Consider the following 18,260-nt stretch of genomic DNA (forward strand, 5'->3'; position numbering starts at 1 on the left):
TTGTCCTGATGATAAACATTGTTGCTAGTTTTATAAAAATCTTTCAAGCAGTTTAGACGATGCAAGAAGACATGGGCTTAAGCTGTTTGAGATTTTACTTCAAGGTGTAACCTTGAACTTAGACCTAGTGGCATTTGTTTTCCGTCTACATGTCATCTTGTCTACGTCTACATGTCATTTTGTTTAGGTTAACAGTTCATGCTAGTTTTATTAAAGTATTCCCAGTGGTTATAACGATATGAAACAGACATGATGGACAAGAGAGGACAGTAATAATTCCAACATAGCCCTATATACTTTGTATCTGGGAGTATAACTATGAAGGATTATTTTTGGTGCCTTACTGCTGAAAATTGATTTTTAAGCAAATAACATATACTGTAGGTAAAAAAAAGTTTAGAATCTACTGTACCTTTCAATTTCTTTTCTAATCTGGTCTTCTCCACCATGCAACTGACAAGGTGCTCTAAAATACCTTGCAACATGAGAGCGATATTCTGGCCTTGTTTTCAGACATGCATGGTAACACACACCCAAGGCCAGAATGAGGGAGCCGGTGATATCTTCCAAATCATCAGTCTGTCAAATAGCAAAAAATAAATTATCCATGTAATGTTTACAGGACATTTATATGAATTTTATTGTTTGTATTTTATTTAGTGTTCTAAAAATAATATCAACTAAATTGTAGTTCCATATTTTTGCATTATCTACATTTATCTTATATGAACTTCAATGCAACAAAAATGAAACAGGCCCAAATGCCCCTAAATTATGAAAAATGTCTAAAAGTGGTGTATAACACCTTAAACAAAATTATTTTGCTAAAATCTTCAAAGTTTTTAATCTTTGTAGTTAAACTTAAAAAGTATATAAACCTAAATATTTTTAGAAAGGTCTTTTCTATCTCTTTACACAGAAAACACATACCTGATCATAAACCTTACCACACAACTACAAAAAGATATGTCACTAAAGGGAATTGGTTATCAACCAGTAATTAATTTTTGAACAAGACTAATAGGTAGTTGTAACTCCTTATACCTAAAAGCTTTACACAGGAATGATGTACTTGGTGCAGGAATTTCTACCTTAAGCTACAGTCACACATACGGATATGTCCGTGCGTTGAGGTATGGTGCGGATGGGAATGATCTGTGGGGATTTGGACACGGATAAGTACGGAGCAGTAAGTCTTAATATGAGAAAATTGGTGAGAAACGGAGAACAAAAAGATATAGGACGCGAATAAGTACGGAAAGGTATGGCGTACTACGTTGAACTATGTTTTACTGTGCCTGACAACTTGCTTAGCGCGTGGACGGATCTGCGGTGAACTACGTTGAACTACGCTTTAGTATGGACTGCCTCGGATAACTACGTTAAGCTACGGATCAATAAGCATTACTACGTTCGCATTAAGGTTTAGTAGCGGGTCGATAAGTTTCATATAAATTGGGCCACGTGTAGCCAGCGTTTTCATTACGATTATCTTTGACATCAAGTCAAACTACGGCAAGGTACGTTTCAGTACGGATAACTACGTTTAGTACGTTTAACTACGGATGAATAAGTTTCGGCCAAGTTGGACTTAGTCACACTCAATTATGGCTATGGATCGCTCAAACTTTTGTACATGTTCAAAAGTTGGGGAAACTTGCAAGTTGGGAGTATGTCTTGAATACGTTTTGACCAAGTGTCAATACGGATTACTACTTTGAGGTACAGCACAGGTACAGATCGCTACGGATAACTACGCAGGTAATACTGTATGACACAGCAGTAAAACTTCTGAGTAAAAGGGGTCACTATTATCAGTTCTGTTTTGTCTAATTAGACTTTAAAAAAGACCGTTCCAAAAAATATGTTTATATACTTTCCTCATATAAATAAACTAGAAATGTGTCACAGACAAAGATGTTCCCGCAATATGAGAAAGGTAACAGGCATGGTACTGCTCACAAACTAAAAGAAGGACCCTTGGCCCTATTTATTTACAAAACAAATATTGTAGGAAAACCAGAAAATTTAGTAATCTGTATATATAGCGAATATTGGCTAAGTTGAACCAAGGACTGTGACTAAGACCTTTGAGCTAGTGAAACGGTTGTTGCGCATGCTACATAATCTATCCATGCTTATCATTTGTGTCAAATTATTTTGAAATCAGACCATACATGTCAAAGTTATGGACCAGACACAAATAACACAATATCGGTATATATGTAGTGAAAATTGGCTAAGTTGAACCAAGGACTGTGACCTTGACCTTTGAGCTAGTGAAATAGTTGTTGAGCATGATACATAATCTATCCATGCTTATCATTTGTGTTTAATTATTTTGAAATCAGACCATACATGTCAAAATTATTGCTCGAACACAAACACCATCCTTTCCCAAACACACAAACATACACACACACAAATACATACATGGACATATGCCCCCCAACCATTTTATGGCGGGGGCATAAAAAGATACAGGTCTTTGAAAAATCTTAATGAAGCATTATGCATATCAACATAATATATTACACTGGAGGCCAATGTTAGTTCAAGAGTAAACAACAGTCTTTGTGTGAAATTGTGGCAGCCTTGATATGCCCCATTAACATAAATTATATAAAATCATTATTTGAAAACATTGCTAAATGAACTGACTTCTCTTATTTCCAAATACATCTCTTCTTCAACCTCCTCCTCATCTTCAGAAGAATAATCTATTCCGTCATGTGCTTGTAGCTTCTTATTCATCAGACTAAACAATGTGCTGTCACCTTGACTTTGCTGATAGAACCAGCTCATTACTGTCAAAACTCGGTCAACATCACGTAACGAGACAAAACTGCACTCATCCTGTATCAAACACAGCAAAGTTTTATATCAATACTGGCACAAAACCAGTGTCAAACCTCTCATCTAGTTGCCAAAAATTTTGAATTGCACACCTTTTGATCATATCATTGATCTCTAAATTTACAGTGAAAATTAATGGGAATCTTATTCATTCACTTGGAATTAAAATTTGAGGATTTATACAATCAATAAATCTAAGAAATAGTCTTACAAAAGGGATAATTTATGCAATTTGACCAAACTAACCAAAATGACATCAATTTTCATTATTCCAAGGGACATTATAAGGAAATTACAAACTCATGAATGAAATAGGGAGAGTGCCGATCTACAGATTGTGAGGTCGTGCGTTTGATCCTCGGGTGGGGCCAAATGTTCTCCATGACAATTTGATAAAAGATATTGTGTCTGAAATCATTCTTCCTCCACTTTTGATTCATGTGGAGAAGTTGGTAGTTTCTTGCAGAGAACAGGTTTGTACTGGTACAGAATCCAAGAACACTGGTTAGGCTGACTGCTTGCCTTTACTTAACTGAAATACTGTTGAAAAACGACCATAAACCCAAAACAAACATGAAAGAACCATGTAACTCAGATAAAGAATAAAATTTTGTAAAATCTAAATAATTCAAGAAACTTCCTTTGTTTACATCTTGCTGTCTCTTCATATATTCACTGTGATGTTGTCTCACAACATAAATAGTCTTACCTCTGCTCAGCCATTATGGCCGCTAAAGGAATGACATTCCTAACACTTACTCAGATATAGCCAAGAAATACCTTACCATTATTCATGACATGCTTTACCCTTATTTAGCTATGGCAAATAATTGCAATACACTTTGTTCAGATACAAGAGACAAGTTAGCTATAGCAATTAAATGCCTAAACCTTATCCAATTACAGCAACAAAATGCCTTAGACTTTTTCTGCTAAATTATTCAGCTATAGCAAAGACATGCATTACCCTTTGTTCAGTTATAGCAATAATTATGTCTTAGCCTCTCTTCAGTAATAGTAATGAACTGTCATATCCTTTGTTCAGCTAAAGGACTGTAATGCCTTACCCTTTGTTCTCTCATATAATCTTGTGATGCAGTAAGGATGGCACTAACAACCTCAATCAAGCCTGGTAAATTTGGCAACTTGCTCTCCCTAATCTGTAAAATTCATAGCAAAACAATTTTTGTTCTGTTTTGTAACATTTTACATCACACTGACACAACTTTAGAAATTTGGCAACATTGCAAATTTCAAGGTGGAGGAAGATCCCCAGTGGCCCTCTCCACATATAACTTTGGGTACTGGCGGACACCTGAACCAGCAACCTTCAGCAAGCCAGCTTGATGTCTCCAACACATAATTAACTCTTTTTGCTCCTTACCTAAAGCAAGTACAATGGTCAAAAAGTTATGTCGCATGAAAATATTAAAATTGTCCACTGAAATACAGTTTAAATACTAAATACTATTTTAAAGTTACCCAATTCTTTTTTAAAGACATCTGTTAGTAGCATATTTGTAAGTGTGCAATAGATATTAATAGTTCTGGAACATGGTATTTCATTCAAAGACAGAATGGCATGAAACAACTTACATATCTTTTGACCATCTGTCTAATATACAGATCTTCCACTTGTGTGTTCAGCTGGCCAAAGTCCCATACTAGTGGTAGTAAACTTTGTGGTAGGGGTTGAACCCTGTACACCAGACGTCTCATTGGAACACGACCCAGTCTGTCTGTTGTCTCATCAGCATCAACATGATACCCAAGTCCTGCCTGCTCTAATTTCTTTATAAGCTCTTCAGAGTGTCTATAAAAAATATATCAAAAAAGGAGTAAGACTTACATACCTTTAACCTTGAACTTTTAGCGTTACCGTCGGCATAACATTTTACAATCTGACACTTATGTTTTGTAAACACTTGTTTTAAAGTCCCTTCATACATAAAACAATCTACAGACAAGTCACAAAAAGTCAACTTCTGCTTTGAACTCTTAGGTTGGCCTTGACCTTGGACCTAAGTGGGACAAATAATTATCTTACTCTGATCATTTCTACAAGGACTAAGTTATTTCAAGATGGCTTCATGTAAGCAGTTACACTCTGAAAAAAAAAGAATGAATTAATGAATAAATTGCATTTAACATCTAAATATGACCTTGACCTTTGAACTAGGGGCCATGGTCTTGACCTTTAAGCTAAGGGTGTGGGCGATTAAACCAAAACTTTATAAACTGATCTATATATCAATATTCTAACTACTTTAGTATAACACATGTATGACAGTAGTATTCATGAAGTTTACACTTACTTTCTGTATGGATTACAAGCAGCAACCATCTTCAGGTTTTCACACAGTTTCAGTTTCTTTCCTTCCATACTTTTGTCACACATTATTTCTTTTATAAGTCCAATAGCTTCAGTGGTGTTAGCCTCATCAAAGAATAACACTGTATACATATGGTCTCCATGCTCTTCTTTATTCTTCAGTGCAATTTTCTCAGCCTCTGTTACTTTTCTTATAATGTCTTTGTTTGTTGTCCCACCATGAACCTAACAACAGAAAGTTATTTACTATTTTGCTGAAAAAAAGCGTTTACAAATAACAAGAAAATGTCAACCAACATTTCCTGCCCCATGCTCCCTGAAATGCTTGTTAGAATGAAACAAGAGCTCGTATAACACGAAATGCCCCCCTTGATGCATTCAGTAATTGCACAAGGAACAGAAATTATTTGGTCACTGTACACAAATATTCTACTGTTCTGGGTCAATGTGACCTTGACCTTTGACCTAATGACCTCAAAATTAATAGGGTCATCTGCTGGTCATGATCATCCTCCCTATTAAGTTTAATGATCCTAGGCCCAAGCGTTCTCAAGTTATTGTCAGGAAATGGTTTAACTGTTCTAGGTCAATGTGACCTTGACTTTTGGCCTACTGACCTCAAAATCAATAGGGGTCATCTGCTGGTCATGACCAACCTCCCTATCAACTTTCATGATCCTAGGCCCAAGAGTACTAGAGTTACCATTTGGAAACCATTTAACTGTTCCGGGCCACTGTGACCTTGACCTTTGACCTACTGACCTCAAAATCAATAGGAATCATTTGCTGATCATGAACAACCTCCCTTTTAAGTTTCGTGATCCTAGGCCTAAGCATTCTCAAGTTATCGTCCGGAAACGGTTTAACTGTTCCGGGTCACTGTGACCTTGACCTTCGACCTACTGACCTCAAAGTCAATAATGGTCATCTGCTGGTTATGTCCAACCTCCCTATCAATTTTCATAATCCTAGGCCCAAGCATTCTGGAGTTATCATCCGGAAATTGTTTAACTGTTCCAGGTCTTTGTGAACTTGACCTTTGACCTACTGATCTCAAAATCAATAGGGGTCATCTGCTGGTCATGACCAACCTCCCTATTAACTTTCATGATCCTAGGCCCAAGCGTTCTTGAGTTTATCATCTGGAAACCGTTCAACTGTTCCGGGTCACTGTGACCTTGACCTTTGACCTACTGACCTCAAAATCAATAGGGGTCATCTGCTAGTTATGAACCACCTCCCTATCAACTTTCATGATCCTAGGCCCAAGTGTTCTTGTGTTATCATCCGGAAACGGACTGGCCTACATACAGACCAACCGACCGACCTACATCTGCAAACAATATACCCCTCCTTCATTTGAAGGGGGCATAATAATGTCCTGTAGTGACCTAGTTTGTGCACCTAGATGACCCACTTTAAATCTTGTTTAGACTTAATAAAATAATACACAGCAGATTTCATATAGTTTATATATAAAATAGGACCTCCACAGCGTTAACAAGGTTATTCTATGATTGCATGAATTTCTACTTTTATCCATGAACAGCTCAATCAAACACAATCTACAAGAATTTTGATTTTTGTTGTGTAGGACAACCTTTGAGTTTCCACTTTTTTCCAGTTTCATGATTAAAACAATTTTTGAGCTTAAAGTTAAAATGTGTAGGTATATCATATATTACTTTCATAAGTATCATATTGGTAATCTCCACTCCTGGCGGTTGTTGCAGAGCACACATAAACTTGACCAGTCGTGTTTTACCACATCCTGTCTCTCCCATGATGATTACTGGTATGTCACATCTGAAAAAAATTAAAACATTATTTTTTTAAAATAGTCTTTGACAACAGAAAACTTAACTGCCAATGTTATGTGATGTAAGGACACAGAAGTGTTACTGGCACTTCGACAAAAATTATTAAAACTGAATCCCAGGTGTGACCACAACCTTCAAGCAAGATGTCTTGAGTCTTGGCTGTTTTCTTTGCTTCCAAAGGATCTTCATATAGATTTTATTTACTATCATAACAGCAGTCTTGAAGTGCCATGTGGTGGCTCTTAAAAGGTTCCCAATACTTTGAATCAGTGTTGTTATGTTTTCTGATCCTTTGGGATCATGCAGTCTATTCACTTTTACTATAATAGAAATTAAAGCTGGCGCTAGTGAAATTGAAATCTGAACAGAACAAATCATTCATGCATGAACAGGACAGGATTTGGCTTGACATTTGAGCTAGGCGTCTGGATCTTATATGTAACACATCATCTTGTTGAATGTTTTAGCCAAGTTATTTAAGTTTCCATCTATGCATAAAAGACTTCCTGACTTCACAAGAACAAAGAGCTACATTTTCAAAACGCAAAATCCTACCCCTCTGTTGTATGACCAAAAACATTTTTTTTGAGGTTTTAAGTTAAAAGGTGAAGATCATTTGAAGTTTAAAGTCATTATATATATATATATCAGTTTGTATGTCTTGCCACAAGGTTTGTCGAGCATGAGTATGAACTAAATTGGGTCATTAATGTGGGCTGTAGAACCAAATATGTTGTTTACTAAGGTTTTAAGTTTGAAGGTGAGTCATATGAGGATCAAAGTCATTTATATATTTAGGTCAGTTTGTAGGTCTTGCCATTAGGCTTGTTGAGTGTGAATATGAACTAAATGGGGTCATTAATGTGGGTTCTATGCAATCTGGTTCGTACGGTAGGTTGGACAAATGGACAGTTCTATAGCTATATGCCTGGGGGCATAAAAATTATTTTAAATCTTTGATCCTTACCTTTGAGCTAGGGGGTCCGAGATTTACATATGAGACAACAAAAAAAGAAGTGTTTATAAAATTCATATGCCTAAAGTGATTGCCTATCGGATGTTACTGTATGTGTCATGTACAGTCTCAAGTAATTTATGATCTTAACCTTTGGTCCAATGACCCCAAAAACAATAGTTGCCATCTACTGACCAGAAACAATTATGCTCTCATGTTCCAAGGTCATAGACCAAAGCGTTCTCTTGCTATTAATCTGTAGGACTGTTTAGTCTTATGGCTGATCTTTGACATTCAAAGCAAAAAACAGAAGAGGCCATCTACTGACTACACATTGCTTGGAAACTATTTTCAGTCTTGAGGTCACTGTGACCATCACCTACTGAAATTAGACAATGTATCTATTCTTAAAATGCATAATTACCTGAATACTTTTTTGTCAGTTACAATAGTTATTTAATTCATCTACTACTGTAAATAGTAACAACTGCAGATTTATGAAATAAATCTTGCTACTGGGCCTTTAAATATATCAACAGTTGCTAGAGACAACTGAAAATCATCATAATATAATGATAGTTTTCAAACTGCTGAAATCTGAAATGTGTACTCACCTAAATCGCATGTAAATTGCCATGATTTTCTTTACATTGTCAGTTGTCAGTTCATAAGTGTCATCTGGATCATGTGGCATGTCAATGCCCATACATTTGCACAACTTCATGATTTTTTCATGTCTGAAACATGATCAAATCAAATTTCTTTAAAGATATTCTATGTCCATCTTTCATCAAAATATTTTGTTATTGAATATTGATTCAAATATAGACAAGAGCTGTCACTAATGGTGACAGATGCCCCCGTAGTGCCTTGACCTTTGACCTGGTGACCCCAAAGTCAATAGGGGTCGTGTACTCAATAAGTACTATCAGCATGTGAAGTTTGAAGGTCCTGGGTGCAGTGGTTCGCGAGTAAAGTGCCTTCATGCAAAAAGTTAACATTGGCCCCTGTGACTTTGACCTTTGACCTTGTGACCCCAAAGTCAGTAGGGGTCGTGTACTTAATAAGTACTATCAGCATGTGAAGTTTGAAGGTCTTGGGTGCAGTGGTTCGTGAGTAAAGTGCCTTCATGCAAAAAGTTAACATTGGCCTCTGTGACCTTGACCTTTGACCTGGTGACATCAAAGTCAGTAGGGGTCGTGTACTCAATAAGTACTATCAGCAAGTGAAGTTTGAAGGTCCTGGGTGCAGTGGTTCGCGAGTAAAGTGCCTTCATGCAAAAAGTTAACATTGGCCCCTGTGACCTTGACCTTTGACCTGGTGACCCCAAAGTCAATAGGGGTCGTGTACTCAATAAGTACTATCAGCATGTGAAGTTTGAAGGTCCTGGGTGCAGTGGTTCGCGAGTAAAGTGCCTTCATGCAAAAAGTTAACGTTGTGACGAACGAACGGATGGACAGTTGAAAACTAACATGCCTCCCTTCGGGGGCATAAAAATATGCATCAAAATATATTCAACTTAGCTAAATATATAAACTATTTGTGTATGAAGAGTTGAATTCACATTTAAATGTTATCTAGCATCAGATGTTTGTTAAAAATCTCAGTTTAGTGGCATTATATATTCACACTCTTGTTAACTTATACATGTGTAGTAGTTCGTACATGGTTCCTCTCAATACAAAGGACAGATCTAAACTCAGTTGGTGACATAAACCTTTGACCTACCATCCAAGTTCATGTGCTTGAATACTAAGGCACAAAAAAATAAGTGTGATGTCAATACCTTATTAGGTATGCTCTTGACACAAAATATAAAATATGACAGACAGATTTGACCATGCTGTAACCTAGATCATGACCTGGTTATTATCATTATTATTATACCAGATTTATATAGCGTCCTTTTCATGATAAACACGTTCAAAGGTGCTTTACATATAGCAAACGCAGCCACACAGGGCGCGAAATTCATCCTCTACTAGTACAGACACAGAGCGACCTGACCAGAGGGACAGAGTGAGATAAAGCCTCCAGAACAGATAGAGAGAAATCCTTTTTAGATACAGATTTGTCAGGCTAACTTAGCCTAGCTCTTTGCGAATAGACAGTCTGGTTCTTGAACGTGCCCAGTGTATAGCACTGATACACGCGAAGCCGTCTTTCCTGGGAAGAACCAGTACAGGCCTCTAAGTTAGGTGGGAGACACTCAAGAGCATCTCAGAAATTTCCAGTGTCTGGACCGGGATTCGAACCCCGGACCTCTGGACTGACAGTCAAGCGTGTTACCACTAGACCACCGGCCCACCTATGCACTCTGCACATCATAACATTGCCCCCTACATAATTTAATTATATGCCAAGATTGAAGTCAATACCTTGAATGGTTATTAAGTCATGCTTTGGACACGAAATATGACGGACAATCTGACCTTAGAGCTCCATTTATGACCTTGACCTGGTTATGTGCTCTGCACATTTTTTCATCACCAGCTACCTGTATGCAAACTTTAAAATCAATACCTTGAATAGTTATTAAGTTATGCTTCAGACATGAAATATGAGAGTCAAATTTGACCTCTGAGCTCCATTTGTGACCTTGACCTTTGACCCAGAGATCTGGTTCATGTGTTCTGCACATTGTCTCATGTCATCTATCAATATACCACGTTTAAAGTCAAGACCTTAATAGGTTATTAAGTTATACTCTAGACATAAAATATGACAAACGGACGGACAGATGGACGGATGGATGTCCGGCCGAAATGAAAGAGAGGGCCATTTCTTTTGTTATTTTCTTTTGTTTGAATAGGGGGCCCTTGTTAATGGATTGAAGCTATTGTTCTCCTTTGTTCTCTTTACTGTTAGATGGCCCTCTCTTTCATTTCGGTTGCCCGGACACACACGCCATCACATAATAGTCAGTTTTTTTCAAATAGGCATATAAAATGGTTATACTTAGTGAAACACAGACAAAAAACAATATCAAAATAACTTATTAAATAAGAGTCACTGATGACTCAAGATAGCTGCATACCATTTGAAAATTAAAACAAGCAACATTCTCTTTATGAATATAAATAAATCCCTTGCAATTTTTTTCTCATACCTTGGAAGGGCATCAAAATTTTCTTGTATGGGAGCATGGTTTCTGACAAGAGAGTCATATAAATTTGGTGCCATTATACCACGTTCTAAAATGGTTCTTGTCTGCTGGTCGACCAAATTTCCTGAAGCTCGATCAATGAAAAATCCAAGGAAAGTAAAACTGAATCGGTCCGAGTTGAAGAACAGGTATGGATGTGGACTGAAAAACAAATTTCAATACTTTTACAAATAAATCATTCTCAACATAATCCATACAACAATGTAAATACAGAAATAGCTGCTGCTATTTTTCTGTCCTCAATTTATCGTTTTCAATTTACATCTTAATATACACGTAAATCTGTTGCAAGTATTTTGAAATCGGCCTCCTTCAAACTATCTTACAATATACTGTAACCCTAGAAACATTCGCAAACATTATATTTCGCGTTTTTATGACGACAGGCGACTTTGCAGCTACAAAGATTCGCGCAATACATCAGACGCAAGATACGCGAAAACTTAACAGCTTAAGAACGTAACAAACAGCCGCAGGCAAAATTACTGGTACTTTAAGCACCAAAACGACTTTCCGATTGTTCCTTTTTTCACCTACCAATCAATAATAACTACAGCTGGATTTATATAACAAGGGTAAGAAAAATATGTAGCTCATATATCTAAATGAATTATTATACATGATAAAACCTCCTTTTTTTAATAAATATACACATATGCATATATCGGGGAGAAGCTTTACAGCTACAAACTACAAACTTTTGCATTTTCGTGGTAGCTGGTTGTTTCACCATCATAAAATTTTTGCAGAAACATACTGACCACAAAAATCACTAACTTAAATAGCTCAAAACCATTTCTAGGTTTACAGTACATAGTAAAATTCATTCATGACATTTTTTGATGAAATTTGTCTGAAGCATTGTAAAACAAAAATAACCTTTGAACAAGAAGGCCAGTATGGCTGTATATCACTCACATGTGTTTTGCAACTCAGACAAAACAGGTATAACAAGGAACAATTCTGCAATATTAACTTGAAAATTGGCCTGCAGATTAAATTTAGAAGATGACACTAGAAGATTGTTCTATAATTTGCTCTGGTGGTTACATTTTTGACAATGTGAATAAGTAGATGGTCACCTAATAAACATTTATGATAATTTAACTTTTTTACTATATACACTAGAAAGTGACCACATCCCTGGGTGGCCATACTTTTTGACAAACTGAAATAATATGAACTATCTTAGTATACTCCTTCAATATGAGGGAAGGCACAGATCTTAGACAGTACCTGCTTTCCCATGTTCTTCTCATTTGATATGCCTGCAACACATCTTCATGCTCTTCAGTATCATCATCATCATTTTTGTCAACTTCCATAAATCTATTTCTTTCTCTTCTTTCTATTCTCAGACCTGGCGATTCTTCTCTCATATCCAAAGACCGTGTAGAAAAATCCTGAGAATTAATATTATGACACTGTCAAAATAGCCAAAAAATAATTTTCAGATGAAAACCGATTATGGGAGCATAGTTAATGTAACTGTAATTGTTTATATCTTCTTTATTTGTTTTTGTTGGGATTAATGTAGCACCAACACAATTTAGGGTATATGGCAACTTTCCAGCTTTGATAGTGGAGGAGGACCCAAGGTGCCTCTCCGCGCATTATTTCATCACAAGTCAGCACCCGAGTAGAATCATTCACCTTCTGTAAGCCAGCTGGATGGAGTCTATTTAGCGAAATGGACTTTGCGTCTATGATATGGACTTTTCTTAATTGTGACTTTAATTTTAATGATATCGGTATTTTCTTAAATAAATATGATAGAGAGGAGTTAAACCTAAATGTTGGTAATTTCAAATAATATATATCTGTCTAATTTATAACTGAAATGTAGCGATTAATTAAGACCGCGTCCTACAAAATGGATATTTTCTTGCCAAAACTTGTACAAAATGGACTTCTATTTTATTAATTATGTTTTTAATTTTAATATATCGATAAATTCTTAAATAAATATGACAAATAAGAGAAACACCTAATGTTGGTCATTTTTAATAATATATTAAACATAACGGAAATATTACAATTTATTGCAACCGCACCCTACCAAATGGATATTTTCTTGCCACATTTCTACGAAATGAACTTTTATTTTCTTAAATGAGACTTTAATTTTAGGGATATCTGTATTTTCTTAATTATCGGTCATATGATGACTTCCCAGCTTTGATGGTGAAGGATTTGACCGGAGGTCTCCCTCTGTGGATTATCTCATCAGGGGTGGGCACCTGGGTAGAACCAATGACCTTCCATAAACCAGCTGAATGGCTTTCTCACATGAAGAATTCAACGCCCCGAGTGAGGCTCAAACCCCATGGATGAGGGGCAAGTGATTTGAAGTCAACGACCTTAACCACTTGGCCACAGATGCCCCAAATTAGAGGTAAACCTACATGTTGGTCACTTTTAATTATATATATAGCTGATATACATGTATATCTAAAATATTACAATTTATTGCAATCACACCTTATGAAATGGACAATTTTCATACCAAATTTTTACGCAATTGACTGTTGACTTTAATTCCAATGATATAAATCTGGTATAATAATAATAATAATAATATAAACTTGTAAAACGTTTAAAAAATAAGTTTGCCTTCCTATGCATGAAATTTTCCAGGCAGAAAATGTACTTTTTGCAGGACGTGGTCTTAACAACTCATTTTATATCAGTTAAAATTAGATAAATATGTTATTAAAAATGCCAACATGTAGTGTTAACTCTTATCTATCAATTTTTTTCAGAAAATACCATTATCTGATTGAAATTAAAGTCACAATTAAAACCATAAAAGTCCATTTCGTACAAGTTTTGGCAAGAAAATTTCCATTTTCTAGGACGCGGTCTTAATAAGACGTTATATTAGGTTAAAAATTTGATAGATATATAATTGAAAATGACCAACATTTGGGTTTAACTCCTATCTATCACATTTATTTCAGAAAATACAGATAGCATTAAAATCAAAGCTGTAATTTAAATAATAAAACTCCATGTCCATTTAACAAAATGGAGTTCATTCCATACTCTATCCTTACCTGTTTCTGAGAGCACAGTTAATGTAATTATAATGTTTATGAGAGCACAATTAAATGTAACTGTAATTGTTTATAAGAGCACAGTTAATGTAACTGAAATTGTTTATGAGAGAACAGTTAATGTAACTGGAATTGTTTATGAGAGAAAAGTCAATATAACTGTAATTGTTTATGAGAGTACAGTTAATTTAGCTGTAATGGTTTATAAGAGTACAGTTTATGCAGTTATTGTAACTAATTGTTTATGAGAGCACAGTTAATGTAGCTAATTGTTTATGAGAGCACAGTTATTGTAACTAATTGTTTATGAGAGTACAGTTAATTTAGCTGTGATTGTTCATAAGAGTACAGTTATTGTAACTGTAATTGTTTATGAGAGCACAGTTATTGTAACTAATTGTTTATAAGAGTACAGTTAATGTAACTGTAATTGTTTATGAGGGCACAGTTATTGTAACTAATTGTTTATGACAGCACAGATAATGTAACTGTAATTGTTTATGAGAGTACAGTTAATTTAGCTGTAACTGTTTATGAGTACAGTTAATGTAACTGTAATTGTATATGAGAGCACAGTTATTGTAGCTAATTGTTTATGAGAGCACAGTTAATGTAACTGGAATTGTTTACGAGAGCGGCCATTTTGTGCAGCGAAGTGGAACGTGTCGGTGATATGCACAACTAGGCTTGGTACTGACCACTCCTGTGAAGTTTTGTCGAAATCTGTCCAGCAGTTTGACCTGTAAAAGCCGGACAAGATTTTTCTATTTTTAGCTCTGATGGCCATTTTGTGCAGCAAAGCGGAAGGTGCCAGCGATATGCATAACTAGGGTTGGTACTGATCACTCCTGTGAAGTTTCGTCGAAATCTGTCCAGCAGTTTGACCTGTAAAAGCCAGACAAGATTTTTCTATTTTTAGCTCTGATGGCCATTTTGTGCAGCAAAGTGGAAGGTGCCAGCGAAATGCATAACTAGGGTTGGTACTGATCACTCCTGTGAAGTTTCGTCAAAATCTGTCCAGCAGTTTGACCTGTAAAAGCCGGACAAGATTTTTCTATTTTTAGCTCTGATGGCCATTTTGTGCAGCAAAGAGGAAGGTGCCAATGACATGCACAACTAGGGTTGGTGCTGATCACTCCTTTGAAGTTTGGTCGAAATCCAGCCAGCAGTTTGACCTGTGAAAGCCGGACAAGATTTTTCTATCTTTAGCTCTGGCAGCCATTTTGTGCAGCGAAGTGGAATGTGTGGCAACATGCACAACTAGGCTTGGTACTGATCACTCCTGTGAAATTTCGTTGAAATCTGGCCAGCAGTTTGACCTATGAAAGCCTGACAAGCTTAATGCGGACAGACAAGCGGTAAAGGCAAAAACAATATGTCTCCCCCACCTATTGGGGAGACATAATTGCTTATGAGAGCACAGTTAATTTAACTAACTGTTTATGAGAGCACAATTACTGTAACTGTAATTGTTTATGAGAGCACAGTTACTGTAAGTGTAATTGTTTATGAGAGCACAATTAATGTAAATGTAATTGTTGATGTTATCATAGTTAATGCTCTTTTTGATACCAAAATAGTTCACACGACCTGATGTATATTTTATGCAACTTTTATTGTAGTTACATTTAATGCAATTTTCTAAGGAAGCATACATTAATCTAATGTTGATGCAGACAAAGTGATATTGACTTCTTTAATAAATCTTCTTACCCTTGACATCTGTATCAGGAATCTGAGCACAAACTTGGAGAAGCCTGGAAGGTCCTCTGCAGCAGCTGCGCTCACAAACATGTTGTTTTCAAAATCCACAAGCTGGGTGTTGAGAAACCAAACAAAATGATGAAGCTCAGACCAGGATGGGTCCTCCAGTCCACAGTGCCTGTATGATACATAATAATATTTATTGTATTTTGAAATAACATCCAACTACAAACTTAAATACAGGATACGGAACCCTGTATTTTCAGAAAGAAGAAATTCCATGTAAATCTCTGACCCCAGTGGCCGACCCCTTGATACTAAATAGACTATGTAGGCACTTTACTTTACATTAAAATCTTACTTTAAATGTATGTAAAATTCACAGATCTTTCCTCTCTTATAAATGGTAAATAAGGTAACAATGTCCTCTGTTCTATGACTCTAGCTCAAACTTGTTGAGATATGTGGGGCACAAACTTTTATGCCCTTAATGCATGTTTTGACTAAGTCAAAGGCCATAATTCTGGTCTGACTGAGTAAAATCTCAAACAAAAGCCACAACTTCACATGCTGAATAATATTTCTATAAAGTTTTATAATCCTAGGCCAAATCCTTGACAAAATTTAAGGCCCTTTTTATGCATATTTTTGGATAAGGCAAGGGGCACATCTCTGGTCTGGCTGTGTGAAATCCCAACTAAAACATTAGTTGTGCAACTTCTTATGCTGAAAGTCAATCCTGTGAGGTTTGATGACTCTGGGTCAAGTACTGTTTGAGAGATTCACAACACAAAGTCAGACAGACATACAGACCAGGGCAAATCTAATTCCTACACCCACCTAAAAAAATGGGGGGGTGGGGGGGGGGGGTGTTAAGGGGTGTAGGGGTTGAGGCACAAAAACTTTAAAAATTGGGACACCAATTCAAACAAAAGGGTGGGTGCAATAACACTACCTTTACTCTGAAAATGCTCATCAGGTCTAATCAGAAAACATGATATGCAAGAATTTAGCTTCACAATCTATTCATTTCATATGCAAATTCAGAACCAACAAAATGTAGAAATATGTTTTGACATGTCAAACTGCAATGCATAGTCTCTATGAAGTTGAAAAACTGACCAACAGACTGAACATTTCTTAAAGTTTTGAAAAGCCTAAAGTGAAATGAAAATGTCTTCAAGGAAATAAAAAAAAAATCTCTAAAAGTCTGCCATATGTGTTTATCTTCCATATTCCTGAAAGTGATTTCAAAAGCACCTGTACTGAAAACGTACTAAGTACAATACTTAAATCAGACTTGTTCAAAACTGGTAGGGTACCACAAGCTAATACTTTCTATTAAATCTTATATCTTAAAACTGTAAAGCCAAATATATGAAGGTAGAATTACATGAGATAGCTTTATAAAATTTTGTTACAATTAGTGGAGCAGTTTCATACAAGTCTAAATGGGCATCAGTCAGATGACATGCAACTAAGCACAGTCACTATAGCTCACATGTAAGCTTTTGCCTTAATGCATGATAAAAAGAACAAACTTATTTTTTTCTTTTTTCTTAAATAGGTGATACATTGAGATCAATCATGTAATGTTATTTTAACTCTTATACCGTAGCAATGTTTGCAGGCAAGTCTGGGGGTTTCCCTCTGGAGCCTGAGGATGAACATCATCAAGTTGTCTTCCTTGATCCAGTCGTAACAAATACTGAAATGTTCTCTGGAAGACCGGACTTCTGAACTGCTTTTCATCAAACAGCTGATCGGAATCTTTGTGTTCTGAATGTACATGTTACAAATAAATATTTACAATATAATTATTTTCAGTAAGCAAGTAGGCCACCGGGGTCATTCACCACATCATAACTGAATAATGAAGTACAAACTATAGCATCTGGAGTGTAAAAATGGTGTTTGTATTACTTGATGAAGTGAAATATTATTTTTGACCACAGATGACACATTTTGCATCTTGATCTAAAGTTCATCTATCACAATATTTCAGATAGATTGGGTACAAAATATGGCCTCTAAAGTGTCTATGCTTTGAGCTGGTAATCTACTTTTTGATCCCAAATTACTTAATTTCAAGCTCATTTTTTTCCTTTTTGCTTTTATTAGGGTTAGAGATAATCTAACACAATTAAGGTCATAAGGCAACTTTTTCAGCTTCTAATAGTGGATAAAGACCCCAGGTGCCCCTTCTGGCACTGTTTTCAGCATGCACAGGCACCTAGGTGGATAGTATCCTCACATGAAGACTTCAAATTCATAAGCAAGGTTTCAAACCCTGATCACTGAAGAACTTAGAATTCAAAGTCAGAAACCTTAAACACCCAGCAAAAGATATCCCTGTTACGTGTACAGGGGT

General features: G+C 36.1%; 1 protein-coding gene across 4 annotated transcripts in view; it reads right to left on the reverse strand.

Moving 5' to 3' along the window:
• The window catches only part of LOC128556196 (E3 ubiquitin-protein ligase rnf213-alpha-like), a 119,149-nt gene that overhangs the window by 90,242 nt on the left and 10,647 nt on the right, over positions 1 to 18,260 (reverse strand). For all 4 annotated transcript variants that reach the window (XR_008370483.1, XM_053540364.1, XM_053540363.1 and 1 more), the window contains 11 exons: positions 17,503 to 17,668; positions 15,899 to 16,067; positions 12,366 to 12,532; positions 11,073 to 11,270; positions 8,578 to 8,700; positions 6,874 to 6,994; positions 5,172 to 5,413; positions 4,453 to 4,669; positions 3,924 to 4,016; positions 2,662 to 2,856; positions 413 to 579 (listed from right to left, as the gene is read on the reverse strand). Coding sequence is in view for 3 of the 4 variants with exons in the window: in XM_053540364.1 (XP_053396339.1) it covers positions 413 to 579; positions 2,662 to 2,856; positions 3,924 to 4,016; positions 4,453 to 4,669; positions 5,172 to 5,413; positions 6,874 to 6,994; positions 8,578 to 8,700; positions 11,073 to 11,270; positions 12,366 to 12,532; positions 15,899 to 16,067; positions 17,503 to 17,668 (1,858 nt within the window). In the remaining variant the exon portion in view is untranslated. The remainder of the gene's footprint in view (positions 1 to 412; positions 580 to 2,661; positions 2,857 to 3,923; positions 4,017 to 4,452; positions 4,670 to 5,171; positions 5,414 to 6,873; positions 6,995 to 8,577; positions 8,701 to 11,072; positions 11,271 to 12,365; positions 12,533 to 15,898; positions 16,068 to 17,502; positions 17,669 to 18,260) is intronic.

The sequence above is a fragment of the Mercenaria mercenaria genome, chromosome 4 (assembly GCF_021730395.1).
Source record: "Mercenaria mercenaria strain notata chromosome 4, MADL_Memer_1, whole genome shotgun sequence".
In the NCBI taxonomy this organism is placed as follows: Eukaryota; Metazoa; Mollusca; class Bivalvia; order Venerida; family Veneridae; genus Mercenaria; species Mercenaria mercenaria.